Source organism: Aquila chrysaetos, chromosome 2, assembly GCF_900496995.4.
Source record: "Aquila chrysaetos chrysaetos chromosome 2, bAquChr1.4, whole genome shotgun sequence".
Classification (NCBI taxonomy): Eukaryota; Metazoa; Chordata; class Aves; order Accipitriformes; family Accipitridae; genus Aquila; species Aquila chrysaetos.
In genome coordinates this window covers 61,352,767-61,369,214 of record NC_044005.1, presented here as the reverse complement: position 1 = coordinate 61,369,214, position 16,448 = coordinate 61,352,767, and the positions used below count along the sequence as shown (strand labels likewise).

General features: G+C 42.0%; 1 protein-coding gene across 2 annotated transcripts in view; it reads left to right on the top strand.

The window, feature by feature from the left end:
- LOC115338694 (sine oculis binding protein homolog) overlaps positions 1-16,448 on the top strand; it is a 119,234-nt gene that overhangs the window by 4,673 nt on the left and 98,113 nt on the right. For both annotated transcript variants that reach the window (XM_030007478.1, XM_030007477.2), the window contains exons 2-3: positions 5,180-5,318; positions 7,796-7,981. In XM_030007478.1, coding sequence (XP_029863338.1) covers positions 5,180-5,318; positions 7,796-7,981 — 325 coding nt within the window. The remainder of the gene's footprint in view (positions 1-5,179; positions 5,319-7,795; positions 7,982-16,448) is intronic.

The window sequence follows — 16,448 nt, the reverse complement described above, 5'->3', positions numbered from 1 at the left end:
TGTGCACCGCAGAAATAGTGCTTCCCCAAACAAAGCGGGTATTACAGAACCAAACGTGTACGTGGGAGGACAAAAGAAATGAAAGCATCAAGAAATTTTGCTTTCTGATAGCGTAAAGGTCTAACCATAAAATTCAATATGGCGACAACACAAATAAGCAAAGAAAGTGAGGGCCGGTAAAAAAAAAATCCGAGTTCGTATTGTGACTATAGAAACATTTTTATTTCCTCGGTGCAGTGAAAGTGAAAAGTGGATTTGTGGGGCTCTGCACCGAGTGGGTTATGCAGGCAAGGAAATGGAATGGAGCCACTGTGCTTCCTCCCAGATCTGAAATAAACATTCACAGTAAAACCTAGAAGAAAATGAGTCTGACAGACTCATTCTCCCCTGCGTTTCCTGCCTCCGTGTTTGCCAGGCCTCGCTCGGTGAAGCCAGGCCTTGCCCCCTGTGAATAAGGTTCATAGAGAAGGGAAGGCAAGAGGTCTAAGATGGAAAGAGAAGCGTGGCTTAGCTTCAGAATGTATTAATTAGCGAAGATTTGGGAAAATGATGCATTGCAATGTAAAAAATCAAGCTGTAGGTGTACTGTTACAATGAAATGAATCCTAAAGCAGGAATAAATGTGATTATATTTTTACTGCCTAGCGTATAAGTCAGTCTCACAAAGGAGAGAAACCACAGTCTGGCAAGTCGATACACTTTTCTTCATCTTTCCCGTGAATAGGAAGCAAATTCAAGTCAAAATACCAACGAGCATAATAGTTAGTTAGTTATCCTGGCTCTTCCAGGAGGGAGGATATTTCTGTATAGTACAAGAATAGAGAAATCATACAGTTAAAACATGCAAATTACACATTGCCCCGCAGTGGTGATAAGTGGTTTGGGACTTAGCAGGGGGCAAAAAAAGAATTGCCGTCTATTAGGAAGGGAGGGCTTTGGTGATGTTGTGCGACTGGGGCCACTGGAGTGTTTTTGGGCCAGTTTCTTTGGCAGGGATGAGCTGGTTGTGCTGCAGCCGTGGTGAATGCCCTGGCAGTTAGGCAGCCGCGATGGTGCGCTGTCAGCTAGAGGAGCGCAGGAGATTTGGCTCCGGTGGGATGTTAACTGACTGCCTGGGTGCGCTGGCAGCTGAAGAGGTTATTGCTGGTTCCACCGCAGCCTCGGGAGCCTGGCTGCTCGGTGCGGTGCACAAGAGGCTGAGCGTGGTGTGGCGGCGTGAGCACAGAGGGACGCGGGGCAGGATTTCTGTGCTTGGCTTCTCGGCTCTGACGCTGGCCCACGCTGGGAGCGGCACCGGGGCTCCGTCTCTCGGTTTCCCCGCAGGGGACTGAGCATTGCCTCCCCGGCAGGGCGAAGTTAGCTTCTGTGCTGTATTTTAGCAGTGAAATCCACGGACCCCTGCAGGGCTCCCTTTGGGTTCAGTGGGATTTGCTCTGGGCTCAAGGGTCCCAGCTTAGCAGTATGATTGCTGACTTGGGATTTTATTGGTGATGGGCAAGGTTCTCCCTGGTGCGCTGGTCTTTCGCATCATCCCAGCCCTCTGGCAGGGCTGCGGGGTTGGGGTGGCAGCCTCCACCTGGCAGACCTTCCACAGCCTTTTGGGGAATGAGTCTGAAAGTAGGCATGGACTAGCTCAGTGCCTCTGCTGTCCTGCTCCTGCAAAAGCTTGGTATTGCAGCTTCTTGCACATCCTCCGTTTGGTCATCCACACTTGTCTTCACATCTCCTTCTCCCTGGGCTTTGGCAGGTCCATCGTCTCTCAGCTCAGCTTGTTCCTATCTAGCCTGCTTCATCACTGCTTCTTCTGCTCTCCTGCTCCAACCTTGGGTCCCACAGTCTTGCTTTTCTCCAGCACTGTTGTTACAATCACTGCCCTTCCTTTCCCTAAGCTTTTGAAGCTTGTACATCTTTCAGTGAGATTCTGCTCTGCATGGACAGGTTGTGTATTAATTGGCTTGCTTCTTTTCCTTAACTTCATCAAGAACTGGGCTTTTTTGCTTCTTACCTTCCTCCTCCCCCCCGCATGCACACAGAGAAAAATTGTCTCATCTCATTGTTTGTGTTTTGACTATTGCCACCACACCGGTCTTTACAAATCCCATCTTGTTACCATATCTTGAATACACGTAGATTGGGCCTACCATTGAAATGGAAGAAGGGAGACTACATGGAAACAGTGAAATAATAGCGGTCAGCTTCAGGGCAGCAGCTTCAGCAAGGACATGACCTGTGTGACCATCATCTTGACTGACAGTATGTTAGACATCACTGCAGATGGGTATTGTAGTCAGGAGGCTGAGGGAAGGTGATGTCGTAGTTCTGTGGATGCCCATCTATGCGAGAGAGTTAGTGTGGAAGAAAACATTTCTCAGCTTTGACTACCAGCTTGCTAAGGATGGGATGATCCTCTTGGTTTGCTGTGTATAAAGTGCTGTGTAATGAAGCCCTTGCTGTTAGCCACTGAGAGAATAGTATTAAGAGTGATCAGCACCCTTGTAATAGGTAAGATAAATTATGAAGGAAAATAGCTTAATTGTTTGTTTATCCAAGCCTTCTTGTTGAGAGATCACAGTGTTAAAAAGGTGCTTACTTTTGTTACTGCTAATATGCGACCTCATTGTACTCTCACTGAAGTTAGTAGGAAAGACCTTAGTGATTTTTTCTTTTTCTTTTGAGTCAAGTCTCTAGGATGGGTAATTTCAAAATCAAATGTATTTTTTGTCATTGTGAGTGTTCATTTTTGTGCATCACTCATCATGGATAGTAAAAATAAGACTTGAAAGGTGCTTAAACTTTGTGCCATTACAAACCCAGCCATCACGTTGACTAGATTCTGAAGAGACATATACATGTATGGATTTTCAGGAAAAAATAAACATATATACAGCCTTGCTTACATATTCCTCGACAAGTAATTAGAAATTACTCATTGCCTGAGTTGATCAACAGTGCAAATAAAACACAAAGCATCCACAGGAGGCAAATTTAGAGCTACTCAATTAATTTGGTTGCATGGGGTTTAAGTCAGGAAGACTTTGTCAATTGGTCTCTACCTTGCTAGATTAGTCTCTAGAGCTGCATCTCCATAGTTGAAATTTAGCAAAGCAAAGGAAGCTGGCAGAGCTTGCCTTTGGGCCTCCATGGACCCCTTCAGGTCATTCTGGGTGAGCTGCAGTGGCGAGGTTTCACTCCCCATCTCCTGGTCATTTCGTTGTTGGATTCCCATGGGTTAGAGACAGAGTTAGTGCATTGGGACTTCCAGCACTGAGAGAGAAGTTTTCTAAGAAGCTAAAGAACAAACAAACAAAAACTTTAGAAAAATTTCCCATTTTTGCTAGTATTTAAAACACTTAGAACACTGCATCATTCAAAGGAGAGTTTAAATATGTATTTTAGAAATGAGTGTGGGTGTTAGTCACATTACACTGCATTGTACTCATTGCAAACTGTAGTAGTGACGTAGTTCAGACGTAATGGACTGTCGTACTTATAATGCTGACACTAGAGGTAGAGGTGGAACGATGCAGTGTTTTCCAGCAATTTGGGGCTGCACAGGACAGCCACGGAATCGAGACTTCCAGCAGGAGGTCAAGTGAAAATGAAAGGGGGGAAAAACAAAAGGAAATTGATGCTCTAGCCAGGGGTCTGCTGTAGTTTTTTGTTTTGGTTTTTCTTTTCCTGAAATGTGTGTTTGTAGCACAATTGCACAAATGATACTCCTGGAAGAGTACAAATTGCTTGTGTTTATTGCTTATAGCTGCTTTACAGCGCTCCTTGAGTGACAGGAACACCTATGCAATCTGGTGTGATGAATGAGCCAGGAGCAGTGTAGCGCTCTGACATTCTGGGGCAGAGTGCCTGCTGTAGCTTTGAATTCGGAAGCAATTATCATCTGACTAATTTTATTTATTTATTTAAATGACTGGAGAATTGCTGTGTTCTATCATTAGACTTGCTCCCACTCAAAAATTAAGCTACAGCAGTTACTAGACAAAATCTAGCAACCTGCAAATTTGACACGTACCATTTGTTTTGAATTGGTGTCGTATTCTCCTTATTCCTTCACTGGTAGCCAGAGTCCCGGGAGATGGTGCTTATCAGGAACATTATTTTAGATGTCATGATCTTACAGGAAAAAGAAGTTTGGAATTTGTTTTAAAGGAGTGATAATAAAAAAATGTGGAGACCAAATAGAAAGACTTTGTGTGTGGCTTTTTCGTTTCATTTTATAGTTGTCATACTGTTTTAAACTGATCTTTGCCGTCACAATAATTCATTAGCTGGTTTCCTTTGGTAGTTTCCTAAATCCGTAAGCTGTAGAGCTCCATGGCACTATTTGGTTTCAGAAAGCTTTGTTGCCTGCCTGCGGATTTCTTAACTTGCTCCACTAAATCTCCTGGCCCAGTAATGAGCGTTTTCTACAGAAATATTTTTGCCACGTGACCTAGAGGACGTGTTTTTAATAGAATTTGAGAGTTATGACAGTCATGTTCCATATTTTGCATTTCCATACAAACATAAAATGTAACCACACGGCTGCTTGGAAATTGGTTTGAAAATAAATATGGCAAAACTGAGAAAGGTTTTCTTAAACACATATAAGAGATGTTTGCATGAAACATTATAGTAAAATGCTTTCATGGTGAAGGGTTTTTAAGTGGTTTGACTATGCAAAAGCTTATAACTCTGAGGAAAAATGTCTTCGCTGTGATTTTATTTGATTTGGTTCATGGGCACCTCAAGGAACTGTAATTGTGTCAGTGACCTGCTCCAGCTGAAAAGACTGTAGCGCAGTAAGATTGATTAACTGCTGGTTTTCTGTTATTCTCTTGCTGCAGTCTTAAATATTTTATGGCAACACAGACAAGTTTGTGTGACGAATGTATGTTAAAATATTTCTGACATTGAATGCCAGAGCAAAAGTCATAAATAACTCTCCTTTTCATTTTCTTTAAATTACAGACGTATGAGTCTCTGTCATAATTACATGTGCCAGTCGGAGATTTAAATGCATTACACTTTATGCACTTGACTTATGAAACGAACATTAGTCTTTGAGGAGGTGGGCCAAACCTGACACTTCCTCGTGTAGCACAGATACAGTTCGATTTATGCAGTCCTCCCTTCCTTCCAAGTGCTTATTGATTACATAAATAAGTAGGTAATTTTTCTCTTTCAGAACTTTGCAGAAAACACTATGAATGAGCTCCTTGGCTGGTATGGTTATGATAAGGTTGAATTGAAAGATGGAGAAGATATTGAATTCAGGAACTACTCAGCAGATGGGGAAAGCCGCCAGCACATTTCTGTTCTCAAAGGTAATGAGACTTCATGTTTCTGTGTTCATGCAAAGAAGGATTAATATCCTAACCTGTCTGAATTGGCATGGATTGGGAAGTGTGTTCTGCTGCTTCCTTCGTGGTTGGTTTACATAAAAATATTGGAGAGTGCCTTCTAGTATGAGGAAGCCAGTAGGGTACGAGGAAAATGACTTAAAAAAATTGCTTTTAGTAGGCACTTACTAATATATCTTCACAAATAATACCTTTTGTGAGTCGGTTGAAAGTCATGTACCTGTGTGTCATGGTTTATCCCCAGCCAGCAACTAAGCACCACGCAGCTGCTTACTCGCTTCCCCCCCACCCAGTGGGATGGGGGAAAGAATCAGAAAAAAAAGTAAAACTCATGGGTTGAGATAAGAACAGTTTAGTAGAACAGAAAGGAAGAAACTAATAATGATAGTAACAACAATACTAAAATAATACTAAATTAATACTAAAATAATAATAATAATAATAATAGGATTGGAATATACAAAACAAGCGATGCACAATGCAATTGCTCACCACTCACTGACCGATGCCCAGTTAGTTCCCGAGCAGCGATCCCTGCCTGCTCAACTCCCCCCAGTTATTATACTGGGCATGACACCTTATGGTATGGAATACCCCTTTGGCCAGTTTGGGTCAGCTGCCCTGGCTGTGTCCCCTCCCAGCTTCTTGTGCCCCTCCAGCCTTCTTGCTGGCTGGGCATGAGAAGCTGAAAAATCCTTGACTTAGTATAAACATTACTTAGCAACAACTGGAAACATCAGTGTGTTATCAACATTCTTCTCATACTGAACCCAAAACACAGCACTATACCAGCTACTAGGAAGAAAATTAACTCTATCCCAGCTGAAACCAGGACACTGTGGTACCAATAAACTGCTCACAACTGGAAAAAAGAGGGAGCACTTTCTTAGCAGTGTGGCTTTAAGGAGCCCTTTTGCTTTCAAAACTAAGGCTTTTTGGCCTATGGCTTTTTAAAATGCTGAAAGACTTTGAGCTGGAATATTCACAACACGTCTAGGAATGAGCATGAATGTTCACAAAAGGTTCCTCATCCATGTTTGTGCTCTACTGTCTTCTGCACGTGCTGTATAAGTTCTCCGGGGATGGAATTTGTTTAGGACAGTGCTGGATCGTCGTGATTCAAAATGTGAAGGATGGGATGCAGTCTGTTTGTTCAGCCGTTCAGTTGCTGCCTTCTGACTCCTCAGTCACAGGGGATGGATAGGGACTTGGCATCAGAGTGAAGAAAAGAGTAGGAAATTGCTGCGTCTTGACTTATCCAACAAGAGTTCCTCAAAGGTGAGGTAAAGAGAGGAAATTGCGGCAGCTTTTATGCCCTTGGACTGCCACTTGTCACTGCGTTTGTGGCCAGCAGTGTTTGGGTTTTCTTTTTGATGGCCAGCAGCAGCACTGTATTCAGTGAGTGCTGCAATGAGTACTGATACCAGAGAGACCAGTTCTGAAGGAGAGATGGCTAGAAAAAAGGTGCAAAAATTAGAGGTAAGGTTAAACAACGAAATTGTGTTAAAATTGAATGTTTGCAGCTTGTTAGTTCTATAGTGACATTGGTGATCAATATTTATTTTTCATTGAAAGTGCAATGTCATTAAGCCACCTTTGAAGAAACTTGTTCCTGTGTAGCAATGTGATTCATTTATTTATGTCTTAATAGATAGATCTTTTATTGAGTGATTTGTGGCTCTAGTCTATGCCTGATGAAATTTGTGACATACTTTTTTTTATAGACACATGATACAAATCATATGTTTTATTTACCAAAGATGTTCAATACCTGTGACAGGTAGAAATTTTTGGTGTATGCAGTCTATGGGAGGGAAAAAAGTGTATTACTTTTTCTGAGAGATAGGAGGAGAGGGAATAATAAGAATTAAGTCCTGCCCCGTAGCTAACTGAGGTGCATTAGAGAAATTCCTACAAATAAGAATCCTGAGGTGATTTGGGATTAAAGAATTAGAATAATACCTTTTATCATTTCATGCACACTTTGCTGTATTTTCAATATTCTGTTCCTTTCTTTAAATCCTTTCCATTACTACTACTCGTATTATCGATAGAGAATTAGTAATTCTTTTATTTTTCGGTTTATGCTTCTTGCATTGGTGAAGTCACAGTACACCGAGTGTGACCACCATGCAAACAGTAGAACTAAAGGACAGGAATAGGGTGTCATTGATTAAAACAGGTGTGCTAAGGATATGCATGACAAAATAATCCCACCTTTTGGGGGGAAAAAAAAAAAAAAGGTGAGCGTTTGATTTTAAAAAATGGAGCATTTCTGAAGAATACTGGAAAGTATAAATTTTTTGAAAGAGAAAATATCTGGGGGGTTTTGCACACTCGTATTAGGGTAAGTAATTTAATGAACAGGTTGGTGAAAGTATGTAGGGTCATTTAAGAAATATATTTGTCATACTGTACAATGTGTTCTTTGTGTTTTACAGAAAATTCTTTGCCAAAACCAAAATTACCTGAGGACAGTGTTATTTCACCGTACAATATAAACCCAAGCTACCCAGGGCTTGCCACAGGAAATGGACTTTCAGACTCACCAGCAGGGTCGAAGGATCACGGGAATGTACCTATTATTGTCCCATTAATTCCACCACCTTTCATAAAGCCACCAGCAGGTAAATCCTAATGAACATTTAAAAATGGTTACTGTCATTGACACGTCCCGAGGTTTCTAGATCATGACGTTTTAGTAAGAGGGCTGATTTCAAAATGTTTAAAAACCAGTCACAGGGAACTTGAAAACGGAGTAGGAGTGACTTTATTTGTTAGTATTCCTGAAAAACTTCTGCAGATGCAATAACAGACTTGTGCTGCTTGTGACACTGCATGCTGGATTATACTCTCAGCACTTCAACAGCATCTGCTTTTAGAAGAAAAAAGATTTTGTTCTGATGAATAAAGACTTTAAATAAATTAATGGAAGATGATTAAATTAAAAATAGGCTCCACGAAGGAAACAGTGAAAGAGACAAAGCCATCAAATCAATATCATGTCTTTATATCAGGTTAACAAGCTCATCCTGGGAAAACTGTCTCTTGATTCTCATTGAAATCCCTGACCGTTGTCTCTTGAGGGTTTAATATGATCTTGACTCTACCCGGGAGACTGCACTGGGATGTTTTACATTTTCATTAGATTTTATCAGGAGTGATTTTATAACATGCCATTTCTCAGAGTTTGCATGAAAAATGATTTATTCCACACGGCATGCTGCTTACCATAATCTGTGAAAGTAACTCTTTCAGCTACACCAGGGTGATTAATTGCTGTGTTATTGTTTACTGCTGTACAAGGCGCGGTAATTGGTGTATTTAGATAGGAGCGGGCTCAGTCCTGCTTCCGTGGACGTCCCTGGGTGTCATTCTGGGTGCTCTTGGGTGACCGAGGCACCGAGGGATACAGGGTGACCTGCAATACCTACCCAAGAATGGGCGCTCTCCGCACGCAGGGAGGCAGCTTGGCTAAAGAGTCCCCACCAGGTGTGAGGACGCTTCTGCAGAGGCAGAACAGCTTGTAGGGTCAGGTCCCAGATGTTAGATGGTCACCTCTGCCCTTCGCTGCATTGACTAAAGGTAACTGTAAAATATCGATCGGTCCAAGAAGGTGTTTGCTTGTTGACAGTCATGAGATAGACTACAGTTGCCCCTCCCAAATTATTTTTATGCTGTTGAGTTTTATCTCTAAAGAAGTATACTAATATGCTATGAATAATTTTCAAATGTTGCTCAATATTCATTCCCTGCCAAAGACTTTTCATCTATTTTATACGATATTTGCTAATTACCAAAGCTATTTGGGCCCATTCCTGCAGCCTTTACACAGCTAAAGATCTCGGGCCATATGGGCTGGATCCTCAGCTGTTGTTGATTTGGCCCTAAAGCTTTAATCAAGGGCTTGTGCCATCCCAAGCTATTTTCTCCTCCAATCTGAGTCATGAATGAATCCAGAATGCTGAATTTGTGGTACGCGAACACAAGGCTATAACATGCATTGTGCAAACTGCCACAGTTGCTGGATTTTTATGACATCAAACAAGCAGGAGGAGATGGAACTATGAAGTAGAAAAACAAATTACTGCACCAGTAGTTAAGTGGACACAGGGGAACCTTGGCCAAGTCAACTGCCTTCTGTTCTTTGCCCGTCCACCTACCACGTGTGATCCCGTGTTCAAATGTACCACTAAGGGTAATGTGCAGAGAAGGCTTTTCATAAGTATTTTCCAACTTCAGGTTTTTAATTTATTAATTCGTAATGAATATCGTTGTTTTAATTGCATAGGGGATATGAATGCATAATCTCTGCTTCCTCTGACTTTATCCCGTGATCAGTAATGAGCGCTAGATTACCATGACTTCTGAGCAGATGAGCATATTTATCTCACCTTTGTTTTAGAGAGCAAAGTTTGGGAGGACCAGAGGGGGAGGAGAACCACAGCCTTTGTGGGATTTGCAATAAGCATCGGTAGTAATTGTTTTGTTTTATCTTAGGGCGTAGGTGCCCTAGTCATGATCACCCCAAAGAGCCTGGCAAGAAACAACTGGTGAATACAAGTAGAAAAGGGAGTACAAAGGAGCCAGGAGAGCCAGCGTGCGAGGCAGTGGTCTTGGCACTGCACTTTGACACCGTTTTGTGGGCACTACATCAAAGCAGAAAACTTCAGAGTGATACAAAGCCAGACAAGAGTAACTCTGGGGATGTTTTCTTGGAGCCCCTCACAAGCACAGGGGACGAATTTAGAAACAGCACAAAGGTGCTTCTTTGAGTTGAGCAGGCAAATGAAAAAGACTCACATCATTAATTGCTAAAGCTGAAAGTCAACATTTTCAATATGGGGGAGAGACAGGCTATGGCTGACCTGCCACAAGAACAGAGGCAGCTTACATTTGTTCGAGTTAATAAATGAAGAAAGGGGACAGGAGGGAGAGGGAGAAAGAGGCCAAGAGAAAGCTTCAAGGTTAAAATGCTGGGCAAAAAGGGATCTTTGCAGCACACTTTGAGTGGACGCGCGTAGGACAAGGTTATGTTACAGGCCAGAGAGAAAACCAGGTAGTGATGCACTGTAGTGACCGAGATGCTGAGAATCGGGATGAGTCCAGACTTTGTGGATGGATGGGGAAAGCTTTTAGATATTGTACAGGAGAAAAATCTACAAGATTTAAATATAGCTCAAAAGAGAGTGCCCACAGATGAAAATGATATCTAAATCATGAACCTGAAGGACAGGAAAGATGATGGTGCAGTCCACTGTTATTGAGCAGATAATATGGAGTGAGCACTCAGGGAGAAATTATTAAGACTTTAATTCTTGCCGTATTGATCTTGAACTGAAGGGTCAGCACCACTAAAGAAGTGTCAGAGAGACAGGCTGAGGTATTCATTTGGACAGGAGAGCAATGGTCTGGAGAGGATAAGCAGATCCAAGAAACAGTCACTGTGAATTATTAGTTGAATAATTTTTGCAGATAAGATTCTATACAGATATGAGGGAGAAGAGAAGGAGCAGAGGACGGGGAATGCTCACAGAAGCCTGAAGGGAGAAATAGGAAGGATACGCTGCAATGTGCACTGATGGAGCAATTGCAGAGGTAGAAAAAACACTGGGGGAAGACAGAGTCAGGAAGCCGAGGGAAAGAGGATTTCCAGGGAGGCAGATAGGATTCTTGGTATCAGAAACAGCTACCAGCTCAAGAAGGAGGCGGAAGGAATACTGATCCTGAACTATGTCTAGGAAGCAGTATTTGAAGATTTCAGCAGATTAGGTCTTCCTTGAGCGTGCTGGAAGATTTTGAACAGTGTCCTAGCTGCATTCATATTTTGTATGAACAGGCTAAAACCTTGAACAGTTAACAAAATTAGCTTTTTTCCCCTCATGCTTATTTTACAGTAAAGTGTTTTTTTTTCTTTTGAAAACTGAATAATTTTGAGCAGTCTGACTAAAATTTTATCTCCAAGCTGTTCAGCTTTCTGTTTTAGTCAAATGAAATATTAGGTAAAAATTTGCTTATACAATCCTGGAAAACATTAGACTGCTACCTGAACAAATATAAACAGCTCTGATAAAGGCACTCTGTCCTTGCTGTACCCCAGAATTACATCTGAAATAGGCTGAGTTAAATGCATGGGCTTTACATGGTGCACTGACCGTCTACAGACTCAGGTTATGGCATGTCAGTGGAGGATACTAAATCCAGTCATGGGAAGCCTCCACAAGAAGGATGCCAGTTACTCAGATCTGGAGACTGTTTGCAAGAGCATTCTGCTAATCTGTACCACCAGGCAGATAGACCACACTCAGGCAGTGCCCAAATCAAACGGGACTTTATCAGTCAACATCGGCCATCTGACCTGCATCTGGAAGCAAATAAGAAGTCAGTGCAGCCTCCAGGGGGTTGGTGTGACAGTCTCCTTGTGTCTGATAACTGTCCTTCTTGCCCAGCAGGCTGGTAGCTACGTTTAGTGCCGGCAGCAGATTCTGAGTGATTTCAGGGTTAGTCTCAAGTACAGCCCATTGCAATAAACTGATACTAAGATTAGTTCTGCTTGATGCTAGAAGATTCTTATTTTCTATACAGCAACGTAAAGAAAGTAATCTTTCCAATTAAAAAATGACATAGAAATAGCAAGAAACAGAAGTGCAATAGCCAGGAATGAGCTGGAAATAAAAATCCCGCCACAGCTGTGCAGGGTATATGGCCGTAGTATGCAGCATGCAAACATCCTAACTGTTACTCTGCAGCCCCTAGCGATAGAGTAAATCTGAGAGGGCACTTAGGGTGACTCTGCCCTTCTATTCAGACAAGTTTGGACGGCTGTTGTTACATGGGATGAAGGAGGGCTAAAATCAAGACTAGTCAAAGAAGAATGCAAAAAATTCTTTCAATGCAGGTGAGAACATGCTGCCTCCTTCCCCTGGCACCCACTGGAGGCTACAGTGTCTCAGTTTCCCCATTTTTTTTAAGAGTGCTCTTTGGTTTACTTTCTCTTGTGATCCCCATGGCGGTGCCTTGGTGGGGGAGGTACAACTGCAGGTTGGTCTAGCCTTTGAGCACGGGTGTCAGCAAAACCCTTCCCTTTCCTGCCTCCTCCTGTGTACAAGCGATGCACAGAGCACGCCTGCTGTTCTAAGCATCCCGAACAAGAACCAGCTCCCTGCCATGCTGTGCTGCGAGGGGAGGTCACTGTCGAGGGACACGGTGGAAGGGGATGCAGAGAGGATGATATCGTGCAGTTGACTGAGCTTTACACAGGGGAAAGAAGTACAAGGGAAAAATAATGCTCCCTCCTAGGGTTTTCACAAGATAATAAGTACATTTGGGAAAGGAAGGGGGATTTAAATCCTCCAGCCTGCAGATCAGCGTCTCTACGTAACGTTTGGTTCAGTGATTTCCAAATGATAATGATTGGGGTTGTACCAAAAGTTACCAGAAACACATGAAAGTGAAGGAGGAATGGGCTGGAGGAACAGTATCTGGTGAGGCAAAAGGTCTTAAAGGAAGAGCACAGGCATTTCCAGTGCTGACTACCTTGTAAAATAGGCCTGTGACCTAAGTTGGCAAGGAAATATCACATTCAAATACTAAAGTGAGTAATTAGGTATTTTATAGATAGGAACAAGTGATTTTCTGTGTTATAGCTTAACATAACTTCAGAATAAAAGTTTATGGGATTTTTTTTGTAAATGTAAGTGCACATGAGTAACTTGGTGCAACACGTGGGATTAAGCAGAGTCCCTGCCCTATGAACACTCTGGAATTGCTCGCTGTAACCTCTCTCAATATTTAAATTGTATTGGAGGAATCTGGAAGCATAAAAGTTGCTTTAAATGGTAATTAGCAGGGCTGTAAAAATGAATTCCAAGATCATCTGTCTAAATTCACCAAGGAATTGGTTCTATGCATTACCAAGAAGTCTGATTCCAGGCAGTTTTCCTTAAATAAAGACCATATTATCAGATCTAATTAAGTCTATATATTGAGGAAACTTTCATTTTACTACGCTCTGGATCCTGCTTCAGTATTTCCTGAATCTTAGTCCGGTTGCTGAACAGCTTTACAATTTCTTTAACTGCAGGTTTAGCTCTCTAATAAAGACCACTGCAACAAATCCTATAGTCACTACTCTTCAAATTCTTTCTCTTGTTTTCAGTTAGAAACATCATCTAATTTACACTGATCATAGGGTTATTAGTGCCTGGGTTTTAAAATGCCAATGGTTGCCAGGATGCCTGCCCCATCTAGCCCACTGTTGATGTCTTTTGCTCTCTGAGGAGGGCCAAGTGTTTTCTTTGTGCTAAAAAGAAAATCACAAAGTCCACGTATGTGCTTTAATAGCATATATTCAAAATACACAGGGAGTTCCCCCCCTATTAGCTGAAATAGGTGCTTTTTTGTTTGCATGTTTAAAACCTGCCTAAATGCCAGCTTTTATTTGTGTTGTGCATTCAGTCCTTACTGAACTATGCATGAGAATGTGCCTCAACTCATGCATAGAAAATGTAGGCAAGCCGTGGTTCCCCAAAATGATTTTTTTAAAGGAGCTGGGACACTTTGCTTTATTGGCAGAGTAGTGAACTTCAAGAGACTGGTCCTTAAAAGGAAACGCATTGTAGAGCCCCTGAGGTATTTCCATAGCGATGGTTGCAGCAAGCTTTCTATTGTCAGCCCTGTTTTTTTATCTTCCTCTCGTAATTACTTTTTCCAAGGTACTTTTTGTACCTTAAGTTTGTCACCTCCCCCACCTGTTTAGAGGATCAGCACTTAATAAGTGCTATCACAAGGGGATCTGCAGCAATGTCTCGGGAGTTTTATTTGTTCATTTTTTACTTTGAGATTAATCAGATAAAGCATCTCGGATGTAAGAAAAATGACTGTAATGGTGCTTCTTCTCTTGCTCGGGATCATCAGCCTCAGGAACTGCTTTGGGGTGAAAAATCTGAATACATGCTACTTGGTTTTCTTCAATGGCAAGCTGGGGTTTCAGGAGTGGCAGACGGGTTACTCAGAATTAAACATTCTGAAATCCTGGTAGGTCCCAGTGGAAAGAGTGAGCCCTTCTTGTTAATGCTGCAGATGCTAGAGTCAAGTTAAGATCTAATGTCTTTAAAAAGGAAGTTTTGCAGCTTTTCATTAGAAAGTAGTAGTGAAAGCAGCTAAAATATTTAAAGAGGTATGCCAGTGGATTGAGTGCAGTTCCCATCATGGGGTAAAAGGGCTATTCTAGTTCCCCCCCCAAAAACCCTGGGATCCAAACTGCCTGTGTGAGGGGATGGGACACAACAAAGAGAAAAAGAGAGGAAAACAGAAGAAAGCGGTAGTGGGGAGACATGGCTTCTGATAGCTGTGGTGGAAGGAAACTCATGCCAGGAAGAGATGGGTGGTGGGTAGACACCAAGGAGTGATGGGGTGCCAAAATATTTTCTGTATCAGATCACAGGTACAACCACAGCCAAGGTACGGGTTTCACACAGGCTCAGTCAGTCCAGGGGATGTACCCTTTGAGATCTCAGTCCCAAACGCTGTGCCCTTGTGGTCTTCCTTCTGCACAACAGGACTTCTTCAGTACTGTGGTTGGGCACCTTCAGGAGTGGTATTTTCTTCTTCCCAGAAGAGTTGAGTACCTCCCACTGAATTTCTTGCAAGGAAATGTGGAAAGTAAGGTTTTGGAGGATCCATCCTGCCCATGGATCATAATCTGCAGGATTAGAGCTGTAGCTGCATTTAGTTTCACCCAAATTCTTGAAACTGGAGTTAAAATTGAAAATACATACCAGTTAGTTCAAAACGGTATTAGTAGAATGTTGCAGCCTAAAAGTTAGTAAACTGATCAGGATTTAAGTCCAGAGTTGTGGGGATTTTAGGATCATCCTGCTAAACACTGTAGGCCATGCTGGTTTGCTTAGATCAAGGGACAGAGCTGTACATGATGGATTTATTCAGTTGTACTCATTGCCTTCCTTCTCTTCCCCCCACCTCTCCAAATTATGGCTCCATATAAGATCGATTAGTGTAAACTGCTGCTCATTGGGTTTAAGAGGAACAATTTTCTGCAGCTTCTTCACACTGGTTTGAAAGGAAAAAACCAACCAAACATTCTGCTTAATTAAGACCTAAAGAGGTGGTGCAAACTTTTGATGATTAATTGAAGCATGCTTTAGACTGATGCATATTTAGTTATTATAATGTGATAATTTTATCTTGTTATACAAACTACTCCCTTTGGGAACATGATTTAACACTGCAAACACTCCGTGTTTATTGCATTGTTCATTATGAAAAATACACAGGCTAAAAACCACAAGGAGATGCATCTGAACAATATCTGTGCGGTGGGTGCAGGGAGTACTTCTTCCACCTGTAATGACACAACCCAGGGGCAGAAAAACACAGTATTGGAACTCCCACAATAGCTCTCCCTATGAAGAGTTGAGAACTCAGAAAGGCAGAGGCTGGAAATTCAGATCTTGTATTGTATGTGGAAGGAATATGTCTTTCTATTACCTGGTGTAATTATAGAAGACAGCAGTACAGATGTTCTGCTGAAAACGCTCCTGTTACTATTCAGTTGTCCTCTGTGCCGACTCCTCTTTGACTCACCTGTATAACTACCCACACTACCTGTCATAAGCGTGACAGATCCAAGAACACGCTAAGCACATTGCAAGAGCAGGCCATAAAGTTGCAAGCCCAGATGGAGAAAAAAATAATTTTCTTTCATCTCAAAATGATCTGTACCAGTACTTGCAAATATTATTTTTGTACTTTGCAAATATGTCAGCCTAGCTATGCGAGTCCTGAAAGTGATGGTGAATGATCTTCATCAGAAGAGCTGCTCCAGCGAGAGCTCACATGATGGACATAGGCATGCTGTCAGGATGAGCTCGTGTTACTCAAGCGGATATGCTAAGCTAGACTACCAGCGAAAGTTTGTCTGTAAGCAAAGGAGTACATTGCTGATGTAGTATACCGATGTAATTACTGTGGAGAAGCTTTCTTAGTGCAGACCTAGTCAGAAAAAGATTAGAATAAAGACTGAAGACAGATGAACAGTCTCAAACTACTGGATTTGAAATTCCCCACTTCCCT